The sequence below is a fragment of the Lithobates pipiens genome, unplaced genomic scaffold (assembly GCF_037356315.1).
Source record: "Lithobates pipiens isolate NorthernLeopardFrog02 unplaced genomic scaffold, aLitPip1_a1.2 Scaffold_14, whole genome shotgun sequence".
NCBI lineage: Eukaryota > Metazoa > Chordata > Amphibia > Anura > Ranidae > Lithobates > Lithobates pipiens.
The window spans coordinates 3,222,894-3,245,535 of NW_027507728.1; the positions used below are offsets into that span (position 1 = coordinate 3,222,894).

Genomic DNA, 22,642 nt, shown 5'->3' on the forward strand with positions numbered 1-22,642 from the left:
AAAAAAATTAAATAAATCATAATATGAATACAGCGGGTAAAATAAGTATTGAGCACGTCACCATTTTTCTAGCTAAATATAATTCTAAAGGCGCTATTGACATGAAATTTTCACCAAATGTCGGTAACAACCTATGCAATCCATATATAGAAACCAAAACAAATAAGTTCAGAAAGTAAGTTATGTGTAAAAAAACACGCTATCTGAAATGGATTTAATTAATACAAAATGCTTTGTTGGTAATGGCAGCTTCAAGACTCCTCCTGTATGGAGAAACTAGTCACAGGCATTGCTCAGGTCTGATTTTGGCCCATTCTTTCCAACAAATGGTCTTTAAATCTTGAAGGTTCCATGGGCCTCTTCTATGAACTCTGATCTGTAGTTCTTTCCATAGATTTTCTATTGGATTCAAGTCAGGTGATTGGCTGAGCCTTTCTAGCAGCTTTATTTTCTTTCTTTCAAACGCATGGAGTGTTTCCTTGGCTTTGTGTTTGGGATCATCGTCTTGCTGTAATGTTCACCCTCCTTTCATATTTATCATGCTGGTAGATGGCAGCAGATTTTTATCAAGAATATTTTGGTATATTTTTCCATTCAGTCTCCCTTCAGGAGTACCTGGTTGTGGCCGTTTTATGATGAAATTATGTTCTTTCCACTTCCGGATTATGGCCCCAACAGTGCTCACTGGAACATTCAGAAGTTTAGAAATTCTTCTGTAACCAATGCCATCAGTATATTTTGCAACAACAAAGTTGCAGATGTATATCAAAAAGTCTGCCAAATTACAACATATGATGAGCTGTGGGAATTTATAGTAAAGCAGTGCCACGTCCTAGATAATAGTTAAAGAAGAAGAGCAACAAAAATTGACTTTGTAGTTACCAATTATAAAAAAATATATACATTTATTTATTACACACATAATACAACAATACATGTTAAAACGTTATGCAAATACAACACAAATAATTATTAACTAAATCTCTCTATTTAGTGAGTACACTACAGGGAGAGAGTCCTGTACTCATAATAGTTACTACACAAGAAGCTCTACATGTTTCGCAGTCTGAGTGCTTCTTCGGGAGCTTATTAGGCTGGATTCACACCTATGCAGTTTTAGTGCTTTTTACAGATTTGCACTACAGTCTATTTAACATGGTTTCCTATGGAACACATTCTGTAGAGCAAATCTGCAAAATGCAAAAAGCACTAAAAATGTCTAGGTGTGAATCCAGCCTTAAAGAGGAAGTAAAGGCACTTTAAAAAAAAAAAAAAAATGCAACCTGCAAGGCAAAGGCATAATGAGCTAGTAGTAATAGTTGTATTATATGTGTCATAAATACATTTATATATTTTTTTTTTATAATTGGTGTCTACAAAGTCAATTTTTGTTGCTCTTCTTTAAGTTTTAGCAAAGGTGTTGAGAGAGCTTTTTGCTTTTACCCATCATGAGATATTTATTGTGTGACACCTTGGTAATGAGACACCTTTTTATAGGCCATCAGTCGAGACTGAACCAGCTGATATTAATTTGCACTGACAAGGGGCAGGATTGCTTTCTAATTACTGACAGATTTCAGCTGGTTTCTTGGCTTTCCGTGCCTTTTTGCACCTCTTTTTCAAGCGTTCAATATCTTTTCCCTGTGTCATTCCATTTTATCACACGTAACTTAATTTCTGAACTTATTTGTTTTGGTTGCTTTGTATGTGGTTGTTACGAACATGTGGTGACAATTTCATGTCAATGGCACCCTTATATATTTACCTAGAAATATCGTGATGTGTTCAATGCTTATTTTACGGGATATGTGTGTGTATCTCACAAAATGTAAAGTAGTGAGTGTACAGCTTGCATAACAGTGTAAATTTGCTGTCCCCTCAAAATAACTCAACACACAGCCATTAATGTCTAAGCGGCTGGCAACAAAAGTGAGTACACCCCTAAGCAAAAATGTCCAAATTGGGCACAAAATGTCAATATTTTGTGTGACCAGTCCATCACCTTTACCCTCAGCTTCTTTAGCAAGGCAGTGGTCATCTTGGAGGTGTGTTTTAAGTTCGTTATCATGATGGAATACTGCCTTGCGGTCCAGTCTCTGAAGGGAGGGGATCATGCTCTGCTTCAGTATGTCACAGTACATGTTGGTATTCATGGTTCCCTCAATGAACTGTAGCTCCCCAGTGCCGGCAGCACTCATGCAGCCCCAGACCATGACACTCCCACCACCATGCTTGACTGTAGGCAAGATACACTTTTCTTTGTACTGCTCACCTGGTTGCCACCACACACGCTTGTCACCATGAGAACCAAATAAGTTTATCTTGGTCTCATCAGACCACAGAACATAGTTACAATAATCCATGTCCTTAATCTGCTTGTCTTCAGCAAAGGGTTTGCGGGGCTCTCTTGTGCATCATCTTTAGAAGAGACTTCCTTCTGGGACAACAGTCATGCAGACCAATTTAATTCAGTGTGCAGCGTATGGTCTGAGCACTGACAGGCTGACCCCCCCACCCCTTCAATTTCTGCATCAATGCTGGCAGCACACATACGTCTATTTCCCATAGACAACCTCTGGATATGACACTGCGCATGTGCACTCAACTTCTTTGGTTGACCATGGTGAGGCCTGTTCTGAGTGGAACCTGTCCTGTTAAACCGCTATATGGTCTTGGCCATCGCTCTGCAGCTCAGTTTCAGGGTCTTGGCAATCTTCTTATAGCCTAGGCCAGCTTTATATGGAGCAACAGTTCTTTTTTTCAGATCCTCAGAGAGTTCTTTGCCATGAGGTGCCATGTTGAACTTCCAGTGACCAGTATGAAAGAGTGAGAGTGATAACACCATGCTGCCTATTCACACCTGAGACCTTGTAACACTAATGAGTCACATGACATCAAGGAGGGAAAATGGCTAATTGGGCCCAATTTGGACATTTTTTTTCACTTTTGTTGTCAGTGGTTTAGAATTGTACAGTGGTTTAAAATGTAAGGTGTCTACTTACTTTTGTGAGATTGGATGTATGCATGCATGTGTGTGTGTGTATACATTATATATATATATATATATATATATATATATATATATATATATATATATATATATACACACAGTACTGTGCAAAAGTTTTAGGCAGGTGTAAAAAAAATGCTGTAAATTAAGAATGCTTTCCGAAATAGAAGTGTTAATAGTTTATTTTTTAGCAATTTTCAAAAAAGTTAATGGACAAGAGAACCCTTTGCCTTCAAAACAGCTTCAATGCTTCTAGGTACACTTTCACACAGTTTTTGAAGGAACCCGGCAGGTAGGTTGTTCCAAACACAGTTACATATTAGGCAAGGTTAAAAAAGTCCAAGTCCAACTGTGTGTGATTTTATGTCAGTATTACATTGTATAGCCCTGTATGTTGTGGTCATTCAGGTGTTTATCTAATAGTTTTTTTTTTTATTTAATCAATGCTCCCCGCTGAAACCACTGCCTGTGGAAGAGCATTCCACATCCTAACCACTCTTACAGTAAAGAACCCTCTATGCCGTTTTAGGTTAAATTGCTTTTCTTCTCAATTTAGTGAATGGCCGTGAGTCTTATTGAATTCCCTTTCGTGGAAAATATTTATCCCTATTGTGAGGTCAACTGTACGCTATTTGTACATTGAAATCATATCTCCCCTCTCAAGCGTCTCCTCTCCAGAGAAAACAAGTTCGGTGCTTGTAACCTTTCCTCGTAACGAAGATCCTCCAGTCCCTTTATTAGTTTTGTTGCCCTTCTCAGGACTCTCTCCAGTTCTAGCACATCCTTCCCGAGGACTGGTGCCCAGAACTGGACAGCATACTCCAGGTGCGCCTGGACCAGAATCTTATAGCATGGGGGAATTATCGTTTTATCTCTGGAGTTAATGAATGCTAATATTCTGTTTATTTTTCTTGGATTGCTGAGCCTATCATCTACTAGGACCCTCAGGTCCTTTTCCATCCTAGATTCCCCCAAAGATTCTCCCCTAGTGAGTAGATTGCATTCATATTTTTGCCACCCAAATGCATGATTTTAAATTTTTCTACATTAAACATCATTTTCCATGTAGTTGCACACCCCATTAATTTGTTCAAATCTTCTTGCAAGGTTTCCACATCCTGCGGAGAAGTTATTGCCCTGCTTAGCTTGGTATCGTCCGCAAATACAGAAATTAAGCTGTTTATCCCAACCTCCAGGTTGTTTATGAATGAAGTAAATAGGATTGGTCCCAGGACAGGACCCTGGGAGACCCCACTTTCCACCCCGGACCATTCTGAGTACTCCCCATATATCATCACCCTCTGAACTCGCCCCTGTAGCCACTTTTCAATCCATGTACTCTCTATGGTCCATGCCAACAGACCTTACCTTGTACAGTAAACGTTTATGCGGAACTGTAATGCTTTTGCAAAATCCAGATACACCACATCTTCAGGCCTTCCTTTATCTAGATGGCAGCTCACCTCCTCATAGAAGGTTAATGGATTGGTTTGGCAAGAACGATTCTTCATGAATCCATGCTGATTACTGCTAATGATACCGTTGTCATTACTAAAATCTTTTATATATTCTTTTATATATTCCCTTATCATCCCCTCAAAGAACATGCATACAATTGATGTAATGCCGCATACACACGATGGAATTGTCCGGCGTACTTAATCCGGCAAACAGTCCGGCGGACTTTCTACCGAACGGACTTGGCCACACACGGACACACAGAAAGTCTGGCGTTTGCTAGCGTGATGACGTACAGCACGTACGACGGGACTAGAAAAAGGAAGTTCAATAGCCAGTAGCCAATAGCTTCCTTTTCGTAATTTGCTTCTGAGCATGCGTCATTCTTAGTCCGCCGGACTTGCATACTGACGAATGTATTGTCTGCTGAAAGCCAAGTCCGGCGGAAAGATTGGAGTGCAAAAATACTTTACAAGTCCGCCGGACTTTACGCTGAGAGAGTCCGCTGAAGCCCACACACGATCAAATTGTCCGGTGAAATGCGTTTCGGCGGACTAAGTACACCGGCCAATTCGATCGTGTGTACGCGGCATTAGGCTAACTGGTCTGTAATTCCCAGGAATGTATCCTGGCCCTTTTTTAAATATTGGTGCTACATTGGCTTTTCTCCAATCATCTGGTACCATTCCAGTCAGTAGACTGTTCGTAAAAATTAGGAACAATGGTCTGGCAATTACTTGACTGAGTTCCCTAGCCACTTCCCGCCCAAGGACAACATATGACGTCCTGGAATTTCAGTGGGAATATCTAAATGATGCCTGCAGCTATAGACATCATTCAGATATCCTTGTTTGCAGCCGGCGATTCTGTGCACCATAGGACTAATCATAGTGGCAGTTCCGCCCCTTGAGCGTTCTTACAACCCCCCCCCCGCGCCGCCATCTGGTGCTTCTCGGGGCTCTCTCGGGCCATCAGGGACCCGGAAAAGAATCCAAACCACACATGTGAGGCATCGCCGCATGCGTTGGAGCACAAGCAACAATTCTAGCACTAGACCTCCTAGAGATTCTAGCACTAGAACTATAAGAAGCGCCCCCAGCAGGATTTGTCCCCCCTTTTATTCGTACGTGGGAGAAAGATTTGCAATTAGCCTTTTCTCCTGCCCAAGTAGAGAGGTCCTCTTCTTCACATACACAAGTCTTTCATTACCAATAAGTTTCAAGAGCAAGGCTACAAGACTTTGTGCCACTGGTACAGGGTCCCTCTGACTTTACATAAGATCTTTCTGCACAGGTCTAGTCTTTGTTGGAGATGTGGTAGGGAAGAAGAACTTGCACATTTTCTGGAGCCTCCCAATCACTCACCGTTTTTGGGACCAAGTATGTTAGCTAGTATTCAAACTTACATCGGTAGAACTGGGAAGCAGCCCTATATGCTACCTGCTTCATCTCAATAGTGTCCCGCTTTCAAGATACAAATCTTCCCATATGGTACACCTGTTGAAGTCTGCCTGGGCTTGCATCCATGTTTTTGGAAGCAACCCACTGCTCCCCCCATCTCTTTGTGCCTGTCTAAAATTCAAGATATTTCACCATAGGGAGGAGAAGTTTCATGACATATGGTATCCTTGGTCAATTTCGTCATACTTCAACGCCTATCGGGCAATAATCTGCCCCTCGGAAGCTGAGCCCCCCTCCCCACAGGTCCACAGCTAATGGGGGTTAACCTGAAGCGTTACAGGTTGGTTCATTCCTGTTATGTACTTATCCTCCGATGAACTTGGTTCCCTCCTCTGACACATATCTCAACACATACCCTTTTTTTTTTTTTTTTTTTCTCTTTTGATTGTTACTTTGGCTCATATTCCTTTTTATATATATCAACAAAAAGTATTTTTTTTTTTTTTTTAATGCTATGGGTTTAGTTTTATGGCAGACAGCCAGATTAGGTGTCTTGGATATTAATGTGAAGGCCCACTTTCATTGTACCTGATCAATCTCTATCGTTGCGGGCCTCACTGTTGTTACGTTAAGTTGCTAATCCCCTAATCTCCATCTGTTTGATTATACAGGCTGACCTATCTTTGATCCCTCAGCTGTGTCTGAGTTGCATTATTTTTGATACTGACAAAATGATTTGGATTTTTAAGCCTATGTCTTTCGATAAATAAAGAATTTAAAAAAGAAAAGAAAACATAGGAACTGTTGCAGGTCACATACACAGTGCGCGTGCCCGCACCAGATCGCATGCTACATTTGTATCAGTACCATGCTATCTGGTTGCAGATCATTACCCAAAGTAGTGACTGCACCGGTGTGGTGCAATTTCATTCTATTCAAAAGGAATATGCTGAAATCGCACTGCACAGAACTGCATGTGAATCACAGAGGAACGTGCAGCGTGATCCTGTGCGATTCACATGCCATTCCTAGTGTGAATGAGCCCTGAGACAGAGAAAGTAGGTGGATTACTCATTATACTCGGGTCCAGCTAGATTTGAAATGTCAGTTTTGAGTGGACTGGCTCTTTAATAAAATGGTGATGAAAAAAACAACGTCCAGTATTTATTCACTTGTAGTGCTGTGTACAGAGCTTAGCCACCTCCATGTTTATTCTAGTGTTGCTGTGCAGGTGGGTCTGCAGCACGGTGCTTGCCTTTTATTAGCCTGCTTGCCTACTTAACAGCGGATATGCTCCTTTGATCACCTCAGATGATCTTCAACAGATCTGTGGTGCTGAACTAATTTCATTGACCCGTTTGCCCACGACCATCAGTACAGTTTATTTACTATTGCTGATTTATGCTAGGTTCACACTGGTGCATGGGAAAGCACTGCATGTAATTTGCACAGGAATCACACCACGTTCGGGTGCACATCATGCGATGTATGTGCTGTGCAATTTCAGCCATACATTTTGTATGGCTGAAATTGCACCGGCACCAAAATGCAGGACCCTTTTTTTTTCTCCCACACCTGAATCGCATGGCATGGGTGTGTTCACACCCATGCCATTTTGATTCTGACATATGCAGCAGATTGCATGGATGCTGTGCAATAGCTTAGAGTGCGGTGCAATGCAGGGGAATGCAGTGAATATTGTGCATTTCCCACATCGCATTAGTGTGAATGTGATTAGTGAAAGCAAAAGTGTCAGTTAGAGGATTGAGACAAACCATTTACCACTGACAGGGGTTAGCTTTTATTCATTTATTTAAAAGCTTTATCCTAAAAAGGAAAAAAAAACTGTTGCTGTAACAGTTTAAAATGGGTTAACAGGAGTTCAGCTTTAATTTGTTAGGCAAGTCCATCTAAATCTACTAGTGCATCTAAAGCCTCATACACACAATAGGACTTTGTACAAACTTTCCCTTGGATTTTTGTACAAAGGGCGTCGGCCCTGAACTTGTATTGCATACACACAAGCAGGACTTTTTCAGCTAACTTTCACCAAATCACGTGGTTTTTCTGCTCTTTACCGCCACCTTTGGTCAACTTCTGTATTGTCTAATCTTTTGCATTGGTTCTGAGCATGCCTGTTTGTACTTTGTACAAAAGTCCTATGGTTTTCTGTACACACAATCAGACTGTGCTCCATCGGACTTTTGTTGCCAGAAAGTTTGTCCGTTCGCACAGCCAACAAAAGTCCGATGAAAACCAAAAAAGTTTGTCCGATGGAGCGTACACACGGTCGGATGTTGCTCCAAAACAGCTCATTTGCATGTTTGTTGTCAAAAAGTCTGATCGTGTGTATGGGCCTTAAGACAGAAAGTGTTACTGGCTGGAGCACCAGGTGAAAATTAAGGGGAAAAAAGCCTAATGCAGTAACCACTAAGTACTGGTACGCTGCAGTATATTACATTTTTGTTTTTCAGTTTAAGTCTTGTCAGATGAAGTAAAGGCCTGTTTACCAAAGCGTCTTTCAGGACAGCAAATGGGAGATCGTGACTCCTCCCTCTGGACCACAGGAAATGCCTCTTCCCCCTATGTGCTCAGGGAGAACCTGCTAGGATCAGGCTGACCTGGCTTTCTCCTGAGCGGCAGCAGCGCGTGCACCGCCGCCATTGTGTGGGGGCCAAGTAGAGTCTCAGCCTCACTGGAAGTGACATTCCGAAATAGCGGTCATCGGGTCGGTGCCAGGTGTCATTTCCGGCCTGGCGCAGGGGGAGAAGGCAGGGCAGGATTTGGCACCTATTTCCACCCCTGGCCCAGTGCAGCAGCGCTATGGGAGTCTGGAAACGGCGTGTTAAGCCACGAGTGGAGTGCTGCATACCTGTTATGGAGGACTCGGCGGGATCTGCAGCAGTGGGGACAGGCACCAGCAAGGCCCAGGTAAGGGACAGGTTGTATACTTGCCCTATCTTTTATTTGGGGTTCCGGTCTTCCTTTTGTTTCCCCCCTGGTGGTGGGGAGCTGTCTGGGCACATGGGATTTAACACATTCCTCCTAGTGCACCTTTTGGGTGAGCCATAGACAGAGACTAGGTCTCAGCAAAGATCCTCTTTTTTTTTTTTTTCCCTTTTCTTCTCGTTTCCTCTTAGGCCAAAAGCTCTTAATCAGGCAAGAAGATATGCCCTTCATGCAAAGCTAAGCTAGGGAAAAATTTGAAGAAAGCTCTATGCAGCACATGCATCGCTTCCTTGGTCAAAGAGAAATCCGCTTTTGTCTGATGACTTGGTTGGCTCAGTGAAGAAAGAGCTCTATGCCACAATTCAGTCGTTCCTCGATTCGTTGGCTAATAATGCTGCTAGTCAGGCTTCGACGTCTGATTCTGCCCAGGGTTTACTTTCAGTCCCAGGGTTAGAGATTCTGTCAGAAGGTCATTCTGTCAGTGACAAACAGTCCCCCACTCCATCCAACGAGGGTTCGGAAGAAGAGGAGGGGGAGGGAGTGAAAGTGGCCCCTTCCAAGTTAAAAGTTCATCAACCTCTTCCAGGGATAGTTTAAAGGGCAGTATATGTTACTCTTGGGCTAGGTGAAGAGAAAAAGGACCCGACACTTCATGTCCGTATGTATGCTGGTCCAAGTGATCCGGTACATTCAGTGATTTCTGATTCCATCGAAAAAGAATTGCAAAAACCAGAAAGATCCTGCTGTTGTAGGGAACAAAGTTACAAAACTTGATGCTGCCTTTTCCCATGTCTCTAGGGCCATCGACCTAGCCTTTGAAGACATGGGAATCCTAAGGGATCTGATGGATAAAAAAAATGTATATTTTGCTCAAAAGATCTTGGCAGTCGATCATGGGTAACTTGAAACCAGCCATGGCTACTACGTGTGTGGCTAGAAACCTGGAATACTTAGTTAACCAGCTTAAATCTGATATTGTGGCAGATCCACCCAAACAGGAGATATTGGATTCTTTCGATACCTTGTCTTCCTCTGTAGCCTATATTGCGCATGCATTGGCCGAAGCAATTAGAATGTCGGCTAGATCAGCAGCCTTGGCAAACTCAGCAAGAAGAGCATTGTGGCTGAAGACCTGGACAGGTGATGCCGCATCTAAGAGTAAGCTCTGTGAGAATCCCTTTTCGGATGACCTTCTCTTTGGCCCTGATCTAGATACCATCCTAGACAGGACAGTAGATAGAAGTCTTTTCTGGTTAAAAAGAAATAGCAACCCAAAGACAATAAGTCCCAGGGAAGAAGAAAGAATTGGTCTGCGCAAAATCCCAAGGGCAAAGGCAGACTCCTTTTCCATCTTCTGCAAAAAAACACAATGACTTGGGCCTTCTGGTGGGGAGAAGACTTCAAAATTTTCTTACACAGTGGTCAGGTGTAACATCAAATCAGTTCATTTTCACCATTCTCTCCCAAGGCTACGAGATAGAAAAAGTCCAATAAAAGTTTTGGCTATGAAGTCCCTTCTAGAGTAACTGATACTACAGGGAGTGGTGGTCCAGGTACCACCAGAACAAAGACAACAGGGTTTCTAGTCTCACATATTCTTGGTGAAGAAACCATCGGGAAAATTACACCTGATCCTCATCCTAATGCCTCTGAACAGGTCTGTCAAATACAGAAGGTTCACTATTTTTTTTTTTTTGTTGTTTTTTTAGTCAGGTCTATTGATGCCATAAAACATTCTGCGGTCAATAGATTTCTACGAGATGCCTACCTGCATGCCCCCATTTCACCCCAGTCTCAACATTTTCTCAGATTGGAGGTAAAGATGGAGGGTTGGGTTCGTCATTTACAGTTCAAGGCCCTACCATTCGGTCTATTGTCCGCACCGTGAATATTTACCAAAGTGATGGCGGAGGTAGTAATTCCCTACTTAGATGACCTACTTTTCTTTGCACCCTCGAAAGAGAGGTTGCAGAACGATTTAGTCAAAGCCTGCAGCCATCTGGGGTCTCTAGGATGGATTGTCTTTCTTCAGAAATCTTCTCTGAATCCGTCCCAAAAAGTTCAGTTTCTGAACTTTTTCGATAGAACAGAAGATTTTTCTCCTGTAGGAAAAAAGGGACAAGGTACTGAGCACAGTTTCTATATGTTGCAGGCCAACCAGCCAATAATGGTTAGAAGAATGATGTCAGCCCTAGGGGTTCTGACCTCGACCATGCCTGCTATTCAGTGGGCAAGACTACATTTCAGAAGTCTGCAAGCTTTCCTCTTAAGGTCATGGGATCACAGCCTGAAATCCCTGGACACAACGGTGAGGATTCCCACCAAGTTGAAGAGATCTCTATGGTGGTGGAGGGATCAGTCATCTCTATCCAGGGGTCTGCTTTGGACCTTTCTGATCGAAAGGAGACTAACAGATGCCAGCTCTTGGGGGTGAGGGGCCCACCTAGGAGAAAGTTCAGCGCAGGGAACTTGGTCCAAGACAATGGCGGCAAAATCCTTGAATTGGAGAGAGTTGAAAGCGATTGCTTTAGCTCTATCGATATTTGCACAAGATCTTCAAACTCACCATGTTCAGGTGTTGACAGACAATGCCACGGCTGTGGCTTATTTAAACAGACAGGGGTACAAGGAGCAGGTTTCTACAACTACTGGCAACAGAGAAGCATTTGCTATCCTTTGTCAGTGATCCACCTAAAGGCAACTCTGAACAGAGTGACGGATTTCCTAAGCAGGTACCTCATTCAGGAAGCAGAATGGTCAGATGGTTTCCATTATGTGGGGACAACCAGAGGTGGACCTGTTCGCCTCCAGGGAAAATACACAGGTTCCTCAATTCTTTTACCCTAAACAATTTCAATGGGTCCCAGGGGACCGATGCCCTGGCATATTAATGGAGATAACACCTTTGTTACGCTTTCCGCCCATTCCAGTTGATTCCACTGGTGTTAAAGAAGATACAAAAGGAAGGGGTAACGAACATTCTGATTACCCCCTTTTGGCCAAGGAGAGCATGATTCTCAACCATTCTGGGAATGGCGACCAAGCCTTGTTGGCATCTGCCTCTCATACAAGATTTGCTAATTCAAGGCCCAGTAAATCACTCGGAAATAGCCAGGCTATCCCTGGCAGCGTGGTATCTGAAGAGCAGCTCCTAAAGGAGTAAAGGTTTTTCAGAGCATTTGATCTCAACATCACTATTAAAACAGGATCAGCCAGCTACACGCTCTGTTGATTTAAGGAGCCTTTCCTATCGGTGTTTCTTGACAGGGTTATCCTCGGGACGGATCCAAAGTTCTTACCTAATGTAGCCTCAATGCATAATCGTTCTCAAGATATTGTTCTCTCAATTTTCGGCACTAACCTGGCGGGGGAGAAAAACTTTTTTCATATATTAGATGTTAAAATAATTTTGTTACATTATCTGGAGATTATAAAAGACGTTAGACATTCAGACACTTTATTCTTTTTTTCGGGGAAACAAGAAAGGCTGCCAAGCTTCTAGGGGACCAATAGCTAGATGGCTTTAGTCTTGGAAGCATATTCGCATGCAGGATTGTCCCCACCAGCTGGAATTCATGCACATTCAATCAGAGCGCTTGGGGCCACGTGGGCAGAAAGAGCTGGTCCACCCCTGAGCAAATTTGCAAGGCAGGGATGTGGTCACGTTTTCGCACCTTTGTGTGACATTATGGGTTGGACCTCTTGTCTACCAACGATCAGGCTTTTGGCAGAAAGGTCTTGCAGACTGTTTTGCCCTAATGGGGTAAGTCTCGCTTATCCTCTCAGGTAACATTTTCCATGAGTCTTTCAGGACAGCAACGACCCGCCCTTTTGTTCTTTGCTGTGACTAACATATGTTTATGTGCCGGAGCTGGAGGTTCTCTTCTACAACTGGCAAGTGGTAGGGAGGTGCCTCTCTTTAAAAATTTGGAGAAAAGGGTGTTGCCTGTGGTCCAGAGGGAGGAGTCCCGATCTCTTCGGTGCTGTCCTGAAAGACTCATGGAAAACAAGTTACCGGTAAGTCTAACTTGGATTTTTTCCTGCATTTTCTTACTGTCGTTAGTGTAAGGGCATCTGCCCTCCCCTCAGTCCCCTTCCCTGGTTTCTTACTAGGTCTTCCTCAGTGCTGGCATTGCATCACAGAAAATATATGGGGCTTGTTCTTTTACATTGCACATCTGTGCTAGGCCTCTACATGTGAATTTTTTGCTGCACAGGATCCACCATGCATACCCAGTTCCACCCCTGTTAAGGATACAGTACAAATGCATTCCTCAGTGCAGAAGTCATCATCTCTTAGCCTCAATAAGTTGTAACACACTGATAACCTTGCACCTTCCCAAGTGTCAAAGGTTGTCTTCCACCTGTGTGTATACCCCCCGTACCCCACTTTTAGGGACTAGATGTAGCACTTGTATTTGGCGCTGATCCCTGGTATTGCCCCTATCGAGATAACCAATTTTTTGTAGTTTTTCTAATTGGCAAAATGCCTGACATCAAAAATCGGACCAGTAGAAAAACCCTTTTATGGTTATAGGTTCTGTTTATATAAGGATATATGGCACAAATATTTTCATACTATTCAATTTTTTTTATTGGGAAAAATGTTTTAAAGGCACTAGCCTGGGTACGAGCTACACATTGTTTGCCAAGGTGGGGCTGTTTCCACTTACCATCATCAGGTATAGGCTGCTGAATTTCTTGCTCTTCTGCAAAATTTGTGAGTGTATTTTAAAGATTTTTTTAAAATATATTCTATTTTATTGCATCTTTTGTTTGTTTTTATATATTGTACCGTTGGGTTATTCCTGCTTTAAAAAGCTGCAAGTCTACAATCTTACAAATGACTATTACTTAATTAAAAAAAAAAAAAATATATAAAAAATGTAATCTTAACATGAAGAGTCCATAGCAGCGCATAGACACTTCCATCCAAAGTGAACAATTATTGAAATCTTCCAGTGTTCAGAAAATGATGGTGCTCGATTAAACAGTTCTACTTGTGATCTAAAGTAGAGACACAAACAGCTTCCACCACACAATACACCGCTTGTGATTCAATCGATCCCCTTTTGGGGATGCACTCACCAAATGCCTGAAAATATGAGCCTTCAATGTACCAATTAACCAACTCTTCTTTGGCCTCTAGATGTCTCTGCCGTCAGTGTGGGGGTCTTCCTCCACCAGCGTCTGTGTAGTAGTGTCAGCACTGCATCCAGGGCACATGATGCTGGATGTTTACCGATAGATGTCCCGGGTCTCAATCACCCACATTGATTGTAAATATGGGGCTTGGAGAGGCGGCTTCTTTCTCCACCTTCAGCCTGTTACAACTGTGTGTAGCACAGAGAGGAGCGAAGTGTGAAACTCTTTCTGGTACATTGAAGGCTCATATTTTCAGGCATTTGGTGAGTGCATCCCCAAAAGGGACGCTACCGGAAGTGACGCAATCGAGCTCGCAGCTCGTTTATACCCTATGCTTGAAATCTGTATGTTTTGTGAGTATTTCAATTGCTTTCTGAATAAATCTTAATTTTGTTCATAAATTACTACGCTATGGGGCTCCCTTCCTCCTTATCTGCTTAAATCCCTTACATAAACTGCTGAGGTAACAACCCCCGCCCCCCCATACTGGGCATCGCTGAGCGACCATTTAAAGAGACTACACAGCGGAATAGGCAGGAGACGGAGACACAGTAACAAGACCTCGTGGGATAGAGACCACCAGGAATCCTGAGGATACATATGTTACATGCTGTTACCTTACAGCTGTAAGGTAAGGGGACACCCATATCTCGAGTACACAGGACCACGTGGGATATTTTCACTACCACCACCACCGATCAGATCGCTATTTTATAGTTCACATAGAACCAAATACCAGCACCGTATGCGATTTTTTTTTTGCCATATGCGATTTTGGATATAATCGCCACTGGTTGTTGCACAAGCTCTGAATGGACACAATTTTAACACATGTTATTGTGCAAGTTATATGTTATATAGCTTTCAACTACTGAGCACTATTTACCCGTATCATTTCTAGAGAGACTTTATTATTTCCACCTTTATTTTAACACATATATTGTTTATGCGTTTTTAATGTCGTGTTCTTCATCTATTTTCTCTGTCAATTTTGCATGACTAGATTTCATTTCACTGCATTTATTATTTACTATATGGTAGAAAGACACCCACACGCATCTAATTTATAATCTTTATTTAGCACTGGCACTTTATGCGATTTTTGCTAGCCACAATTAGCCACTTTTTTGCACAAAACTGTTTTTATTAAGCCTACGATTGTTTTTATGTATATTGCTGCTTATGGTGTAGTAGACATTGTAACACATTTATTTATCACTTAGCACTAGCACTTTTCATGCGATTGTATTAGTTGTAACAAATCGCATCAATTATTATCACATATTTTGTTGATTTTTTTATATATATTTTATTCACGGGATGTTGTAAGACACGCAAATACGGACCTACTCACTGTCCAGCATTACCACTTTATAGTTTTATGTCAATTCCAAAAATCGCATTGGAAATTATTAGGTTTTAACCACTATATTCCTTTTCGCGTATGGCTCCATCTATCTAATACTCATCCCAAACACGATTATGTTATAGTGGCGAGGGTTTCCCACGTTCCCTCATAGAACATATATATTTAGCTCCCTATACATTATCCTTTCAGTCTGGGTGGTAGCACACCTAGCATTTAAATACCTGGTATTTTTGGAATCTATAGACCTTTAGGCTAATATTTACTAAGCTAGTACTGCGCATCACTACTCTTTTGCCATCCCCAAAAGGGGATCGATTGAATCACAAGCGGTGTATTGTGTGGTGGAAGCTGTTTGTGTCTCTACTTTAGATTTCATTTTTTATATATATATTTTTTAAAACATTGTCTGGTAAAAAAGCAGCTGCTTTTGTTATATAATAAAATGATTGCTCATTTTTTATTTATTGATTTATTTACATAGCAATTTATCATTTTTATTTTATTTATCCAGAAGCTCTGAGCAGTGTGCCATTAGGGCTGGTTACTTACATATTTTTTAGCATGCTTATTTAAGACTATTACTTACTATAGGTTTTACAGCCTTCCTAGCTTTTGGTGCATTAATATCTAGATATATTGACCAAGTAATTTTTTAGGCTTCTTCTTTGAAACAGTGGTATCCCCCGTTTGCTGGCACTGCTCACACTCATTAGGTTAAATGTCACTGGTCAGTAAATCACATGGTTTGAATCTTGGCTGGTTTAGCAAGGACCAGCTAAAATTTGAATCGTTAATGGGCAGGCTGAATGTACCAAATTTATTGATCGATCAACTTAGATATAACCAGCCTGCCGGATTTTCTTACGATTAATATAGCAGCCGCTAGCAATAATCACTGTTTTCTCCTGGCTGGAAGAAGACAATTGTTCGGCAGGAGGGATTTCCCTGTCATTGTCTTTGTTGATAGGGGAACGGTGCAAATTTTCTTTCCTGCAACCTGTGGTTGCAAGAAAAAAATTTGCACAGTGTATGGCTGGCCTTAGTCACACATACCCAGGCAGCAAATTGCATGTAGGTCATATGTCACTGGTCAGTAAGTAACATTGCTTGTCAGTAAGGCACATGTTACCAGTAAGTAGGTTAGTAATCAGATGCCTTACAGTAGGTCATATACCACTTTAGAACATTACCAGGAGGACCACAAAACTGTTTTAGGCGCTGTGCTGTTCTTTACTGGAAACCTCAGCAGCAATCTCCTCTTCTGGGCTATGATATGAGCTGAGTTTTTGAGAATCGCTCCTGGCTGTATTTCGTTTTAATATTTTGTCACTTGTGACTTGGAAAAATCATTCTGCGAGAGAACTCAGAATGTCTCACTTTTCTTTTACTGGGTGTCTCAAATTATTAAAGCCAAATCAGAATCACAGCCAAGCAAGTGGTGTTTTCAACCCACATATTTCTCTCATGGCATGTCCCATAAAGAGTAGAGTGAAAATATTAACAATGCAGCTGAAACTGACAAAAATGTTTTTTTTTTTTGTCTTAAAGGCTTCTTCACGCCATCCCGAAGCTAATTCCTCCTCCTCCCATCTCCAGAAAGAGATCCTCCAAGATCTTATCAGGCTCAGTCAATGAATCTACAGAGAATGTGACCATACCAACCAGCCTCAATCTGACCAGTTTCACCACCATCACCTCTTGTTCTATAACACCCATTGAGATGGAAGAGATTAGCCCATCATTTAAGAACTCCTATTTCCCTGGCTTTGAAAACAGTGAACTGTCCCCAATAAAGGGGAGGCTTGTCCACCAGGAATCCATCGAGGGGAATAGGACCTTCCACTCCATCACCAGCAGTTACGACAACCTGGAAGACACGCCAACCATTGTGCCTGAGACGCCGCCATGTAATGGATTGGTAAAGCCACTGAATGTGGAGGCCACCCTCCCATTCTCCTCTGCCAATGACACCTGTCTTCATATCAGCTTCTCGGAGGATGAGTTTCCTGACATGGGTGTGGATGATCATCTAGAAGTTCAGAAGCAATGGCGGCTTATTACAAATGGCAATTAGCAGATGCTGAAATGTTGATACGTGGAAAGGAACTTGTATTTAGTAGAAAATGACTTACTAGAAACAGCACTGCAGCATATCACAGTTCATCACCTCATTATCTGGTATGACATGTTGCATATGCAGTGATCTGGCCGTCTATATTAGGGACAGGTTTTTGCTGATTGGGTGTAGAGGATGCCTCAGCTCAAGCTCATGCAATTAAACTCCTGAAATCCTACAGAAAAAACAGAACAGAGATGTCCTTAACTGGAACAAATACTGTGTATAACTTTCTGTTTTATGTGTGTTGTAAGGTGCTCATTATATGTGTGATGATTATTAGCTCTGTGTATGTGTATAGCATGTCCACATTGGGGAAATTCTATTTATGGAGTAAAAAAAAACGTAAAGCTCAAGGCAAGGAAAAGCTCCAGAATATTAAAATAAATATTTTCCAGTAGTAAGAAAATACGTTTTGATAAGAGTAATACAGAGATCCTTTCTCTAAATAACTCACAGCGGTCTTACCAGACTGGTAAGACTTTGTAAATGGCAAGGGATATAAACTAGGCATACTTGGGGATTTTCCTTTTGCCTGCTCCTATTACCGTTAGATCTAACAATTGATAAGGCTGTCAGCTTTCCACAGTTGGCAATTAAGCTGGGACTCAGAAATGGTACCCTGAATCTTTCAGTTTGGGCCCTTTAAGGTTTTATTGAGTCCTGCGGGCAGTACAGCCCATTAAACCTGGCATCGGTCTTTGCCAGACCAGTTTATGGGGCATCAGGCATGCATATAGAAGGATGTGACATTTTCCCCAGAAATCTGTTTTATTTTATTTTTCCTACCGATTCACCCAAAGAAAAAAAAAAAAAACCTGTTTCTTCCTTAATGAAACTATAACAGAAGAAAAATGTTTGAATGATTACAGTGACTAGCTCAAACGCTGAATCCAGTGCCAATCCCAACTCCGTCCAGGTATCACCCTGCATTCCTCAGAGTGAAGAAACTCCGTCTAGTGCTCAGAGGAAAAACTAGAGCTGGAAATAGGGATCGCCTTGCCATGAGGTTGAAATATGGCTTCTGTATGCCATGAAGAACCCTATGGAATGCATATATCCTTTTACTGTCCCTGCCAGGCAGGATCTGGTAGGTGTTAAGGAGCCAAATATAAAACATTCCTTACTGACTTGTATTGTGAAATGTTGGTACAGAGAATATAGGAAGTATTTGGGTTGAGACACACTTTATTTACTAAGGTAAAAAAACACTGTATAGTGAGTAACCCATAGTGACCGACTACCTTTCTTTAATCTGCCCAAATGGGCAATGGTTGCTATGGATTACTGTACTCCGCACACCACTAAGGTTGCGTCAGCAAAGAATCTAGTGTAGAACTAGAATATTAGAGGGTGGCTGTAGAGAGTTTAAAGTGCAATAAAATAAAAATTAGTATTTAGATAAAGTTTACCAAATAGAATATGATTTATTTTTACACAGAATGTAATCTATGAAATAGAAGCGCCTCATTAAATTGTAGCTTATTTTGTAAGGAGGATTTTTACATGTATTTTTCAGCCAGGATGATTTTATGTCATAGTTTATTGTGATGAGCGAGCAGGAGGAATAGTGCGACTTGTAATAGCGCCCTCTATAGAAGTGGGAAAGTATTATAATTGTTCTACACTAATTCTATCTTTATTAGAGTATTTTCTTACGAGAGGAGTAAACCTGAAAAAAAAGTAGCATTCATGTTAAAGATTTATTTTGATTATTGGAAAGTTCTGAATGACACAAATTTCTATAAAGGTTTATATACAGGCTGTACCTTCTCAGGGGTGAGAGGATTATGGGAGGGTGGCGAGGGACTATAGAGCCCCGTACACACGAGCGGACTTTTCAACATCCAAAGTCTGACGGAATGATTCCGGCAGACTATTCGATCGTGTGTGGGCTGCAACGGACTTTTGATTCGCAAAAGTCTGACGGACTTTAGAAATGGAACATGCTTCAAATTTTTCCGCCAGAACTCTGCCGGACCCAGTTCCTACCGAAAAATTTGCTCGTGTGTGTGCTATTCCGACGGACTAAAACCGACGCTAGGGCAGCTATTGGCTACTGGCTATGAACTTCCTTATTCGAGTCCAGTCGTGCGTCATCACGTTCGAATCCATCGGAGTTTGGTGTGATTGTGTGTGGCCAAGTCCGTTCATTCGAAAAGTCCGTCAGAACTCTGTCGGAACTCCGTCAGAACTCCGTCGGACTTAATCCCTCAAAGTCCGCTCGTGTGTACGCGGCATAATAGTATTCAGTAATATGGGGAGATGACCTGATCTCCTCCCATAAACAGCGGTTGGTTTTGCAGAGTTGAGATAGAATAGCACAGAGGAGAAAGGGGGGGGCCCAGGGCATAGAGTTGGCAGGAGTGATTCTTTCCAAAGCTGTATTTGGGTCTGGGCATTGCTACATTAGCTGATGGAATTGGAATGTGAAATTGAAGGCCGCAGGAGAAGAGGTATGTCGAAGGCAGATTGGATCGTAGATATGAAGGAGAATAGGTATGTGTGTTGATAATCTGTAAAGAACAGTGTAGAAAGTGATGGTCAGAAATCAGAAAATGATTTAATCCTCTGTAAACCAGCCGCTTTAGCATGCATAAATAAATAACATTTGTCCAATCCTTGTGGAACTGACTAAATTTCGATCTATCTATGGGCAGCTTAGGACAGGTCTGGGGATTGGTTGCTCTTAGCATAGCGGGAGGTGGAAGAAGTCAAAAGACAATTACAAAAAGTTCTCTGCACAAGGTCCTAAAGAAAATAATAAAAACTAGCAAAAATGTACAATTTAACATGCTGAACGGTGTGTGTATATATATATATATATATATATATATATAAGGGACACTATTATCCTCCAGAACTTCAAATTTGTATAATGTATATTACCCGTCTTCAGTCACGCACCCCTTACACTGAAGCAAAAGCTTACTTTAGGACTACACTAAATTCACAAGTATAAAATTACCCTCCATGTTCGTTAAGTGAAATCTTTCATTCTGAGATAAAGGAGAAGCTCAAGCATTAAATAAAAAATAAAGATTTTCTTAACCCAAACCACATAATCCGACCAGGGTAATCAAGAACAGAGTGACCCTGCTGTGCTTACATTGCTGCTCCTCCCCATAAACAGCATGAACTCTACATCAGGGTGTAGGCTACCTTGGCCCTCCAGCTGTGCTGAAACTTCAAATCCCATCATGCCTTTGCCTCTGGGAGTCATGCCTGTGATTGTCGGGGTCTTGCAATGTCTCATGGGACTTGTAGTTTCAAAACCGGGCCGTGGTTGCCTCCACCTGCTCTACATGAAGATTAAAATATATATATATATATATATATATATATATAATGTATTTTTACATATGACTTATCTTGGAAAATGAACTTACTAGGAATACAAGTATTGGAATAGTCACATGATTAGTATTATATATTTTCATAATATATATCATAATAAATATATAAATTAGGCATTAGCTTAATTGGTTAGAGATAATGTTTGTTTCAGTGAAATAAAAAAAAAAAAAATTGTACACACAACACCACTCTGCAGCCCCCCCCCCCCCCCCAATCCCTATCACTTTGCTCCCTTACTGTCACCACTTTGCCAACACTATACCCCCTCTGATCTCATGACTCGCTGCCAATAATCAAACCCCTCCACCTGCCCCCAATACTCTGCAAGCAACTCCACACACACTCTACAAGTACTACAACCCCACCTCTGTTCATGATACTTTGCCAGCAATTAATCCTGCCCCCACCATTATGTCTGTACACATCACCACCCCAATAATACTTAACCATCCTTGCTCTCAACAATTTGGTACCCCTCCCCCCATGTCTGCAGGAGCCTCTTCATGTTCCCAAAACAGCTGCCTCCACTTCAGCTGCCACTTTCCGGTCACCCCTTGCCCTCATCCCATTCCCTTTCTGGAACAGGCTCATTTTTGGTAGTATAATATAAAGGCCTTCTAGCTTTCATCCTTCGTCTCAAATGTTGTGAATAATCACTGGGCCCTGATATTACATGTAGGCTTCTGCTGAATGATATTAGGGAATTGGAAATAATCAATATACTGCACAGATATTCAATAAAATGAAATATTTTATTCCTGCCTGCGTCCATATTTATTTCTTTGCTTAAGTTTGTGTGTGTGTCTATACCATGTGATCTAAATTTCTTGTCCCTCCCTTTCCCCGTAGCTCCAATCTCTACAGGTATTTTTCAGTTTTCGTTCCTGGACGGGTACCTGTGAAAGATGCAGCGATTTATTTATTTTTTCCTCTGTATCCAGAACTGTGAGGAGAGTCAAGACAGTCAGACCTATAAACAAAAAATGTTTCTTTGGCAAAGGGATGAAGGATGCACTAGGGCAGTGATGGTGAACCTTGGCACCCCAGATGTTTTGGAACTACATTTCCCATGATGCTCAACTACACTGCAGAGTGGATGGGCATCATGGGAAATGTAGTTCCAAAACATCTGGGCTGCCAAGGTTCGCCATCACTGCACTAGGGCAATCCGGAACACGTCTACAAATGTTAATTTATTAAGCTGCTGAATTTTAATGAATCTCTCATAGATAATAAACTGTAATATCTACATCTAAGGTTCAGGTAACAAAGTAAGTCATTTACTAATTTCTGGCAAATATGCTTTTTTTCTGCTAGAGGTTGGCAGCTGGTCATCCCCTGTTCTGATGAACACCGTAAAGATATTTAGAATAATTATTCCATCCCAGGAGGAGGTGGATGTTTCTGGCCTTGCCACCCTCAACAGTTCGATTCAGTTACATTTATATTTAGTCATTTGCTTTACGTGTATGAGGCTATTCAGAGTGTAAGCCCTTGTACACACGGTCGGACATTCTGCCAACCAAATCCGTTGGATTTTGTCCGACGGATTGTGTCTGAAACTGTTGCATACACCCGGTCGGACCAAGTTGTCGGAAAATCCGATCGTTCAGAACGTGATGACGTTATTTTGTTACGACGGGACTACGTTCACGCTAGTAGCCAATAGCTTTGGTGTTGGAATTTGATCTGAGCATGCGTGGCACTTTGTCCGATCAGAATTCTCTACACATGATCGGAGTATGTCCGATCGGACCAGTTTGTCGGAAAATATTTCCAACAAGTTGGAAAATTGGGTCCGACGGATATTCCGACGGAAACAGTCCGATGCAGACCAC

The 22,642-nt window shown here is 41.8% G+C and overlaps 1 protein-coding gene across 1 annotated transcript in view; it reads left to right on the forward strand.

Moving 5' to 3' along the window:
• Positions 1-21,559, forward strand: part of LOC143981369 (carboxyl-terminal PDZ ligand of neuronal nitric oxide synthase protein-like) — a 190,477-nt gene extending 168,918 nt beyond the window's left edge. The window contains exon 11 of the mRNA XM_077479185.1: positions 16,880-21,559. Coding sequence (XP_077335311.1) covers positions 16,880-17,405 — 526 coding nt within the window. The 3' untranslated portion in view covers positions 17,406-21,559. The remainder of the gene's footprint in view (positions 1-16,879) is intronic.
• Positions 21,560-22,642: the final 1,083 nt, after the last annotated feature.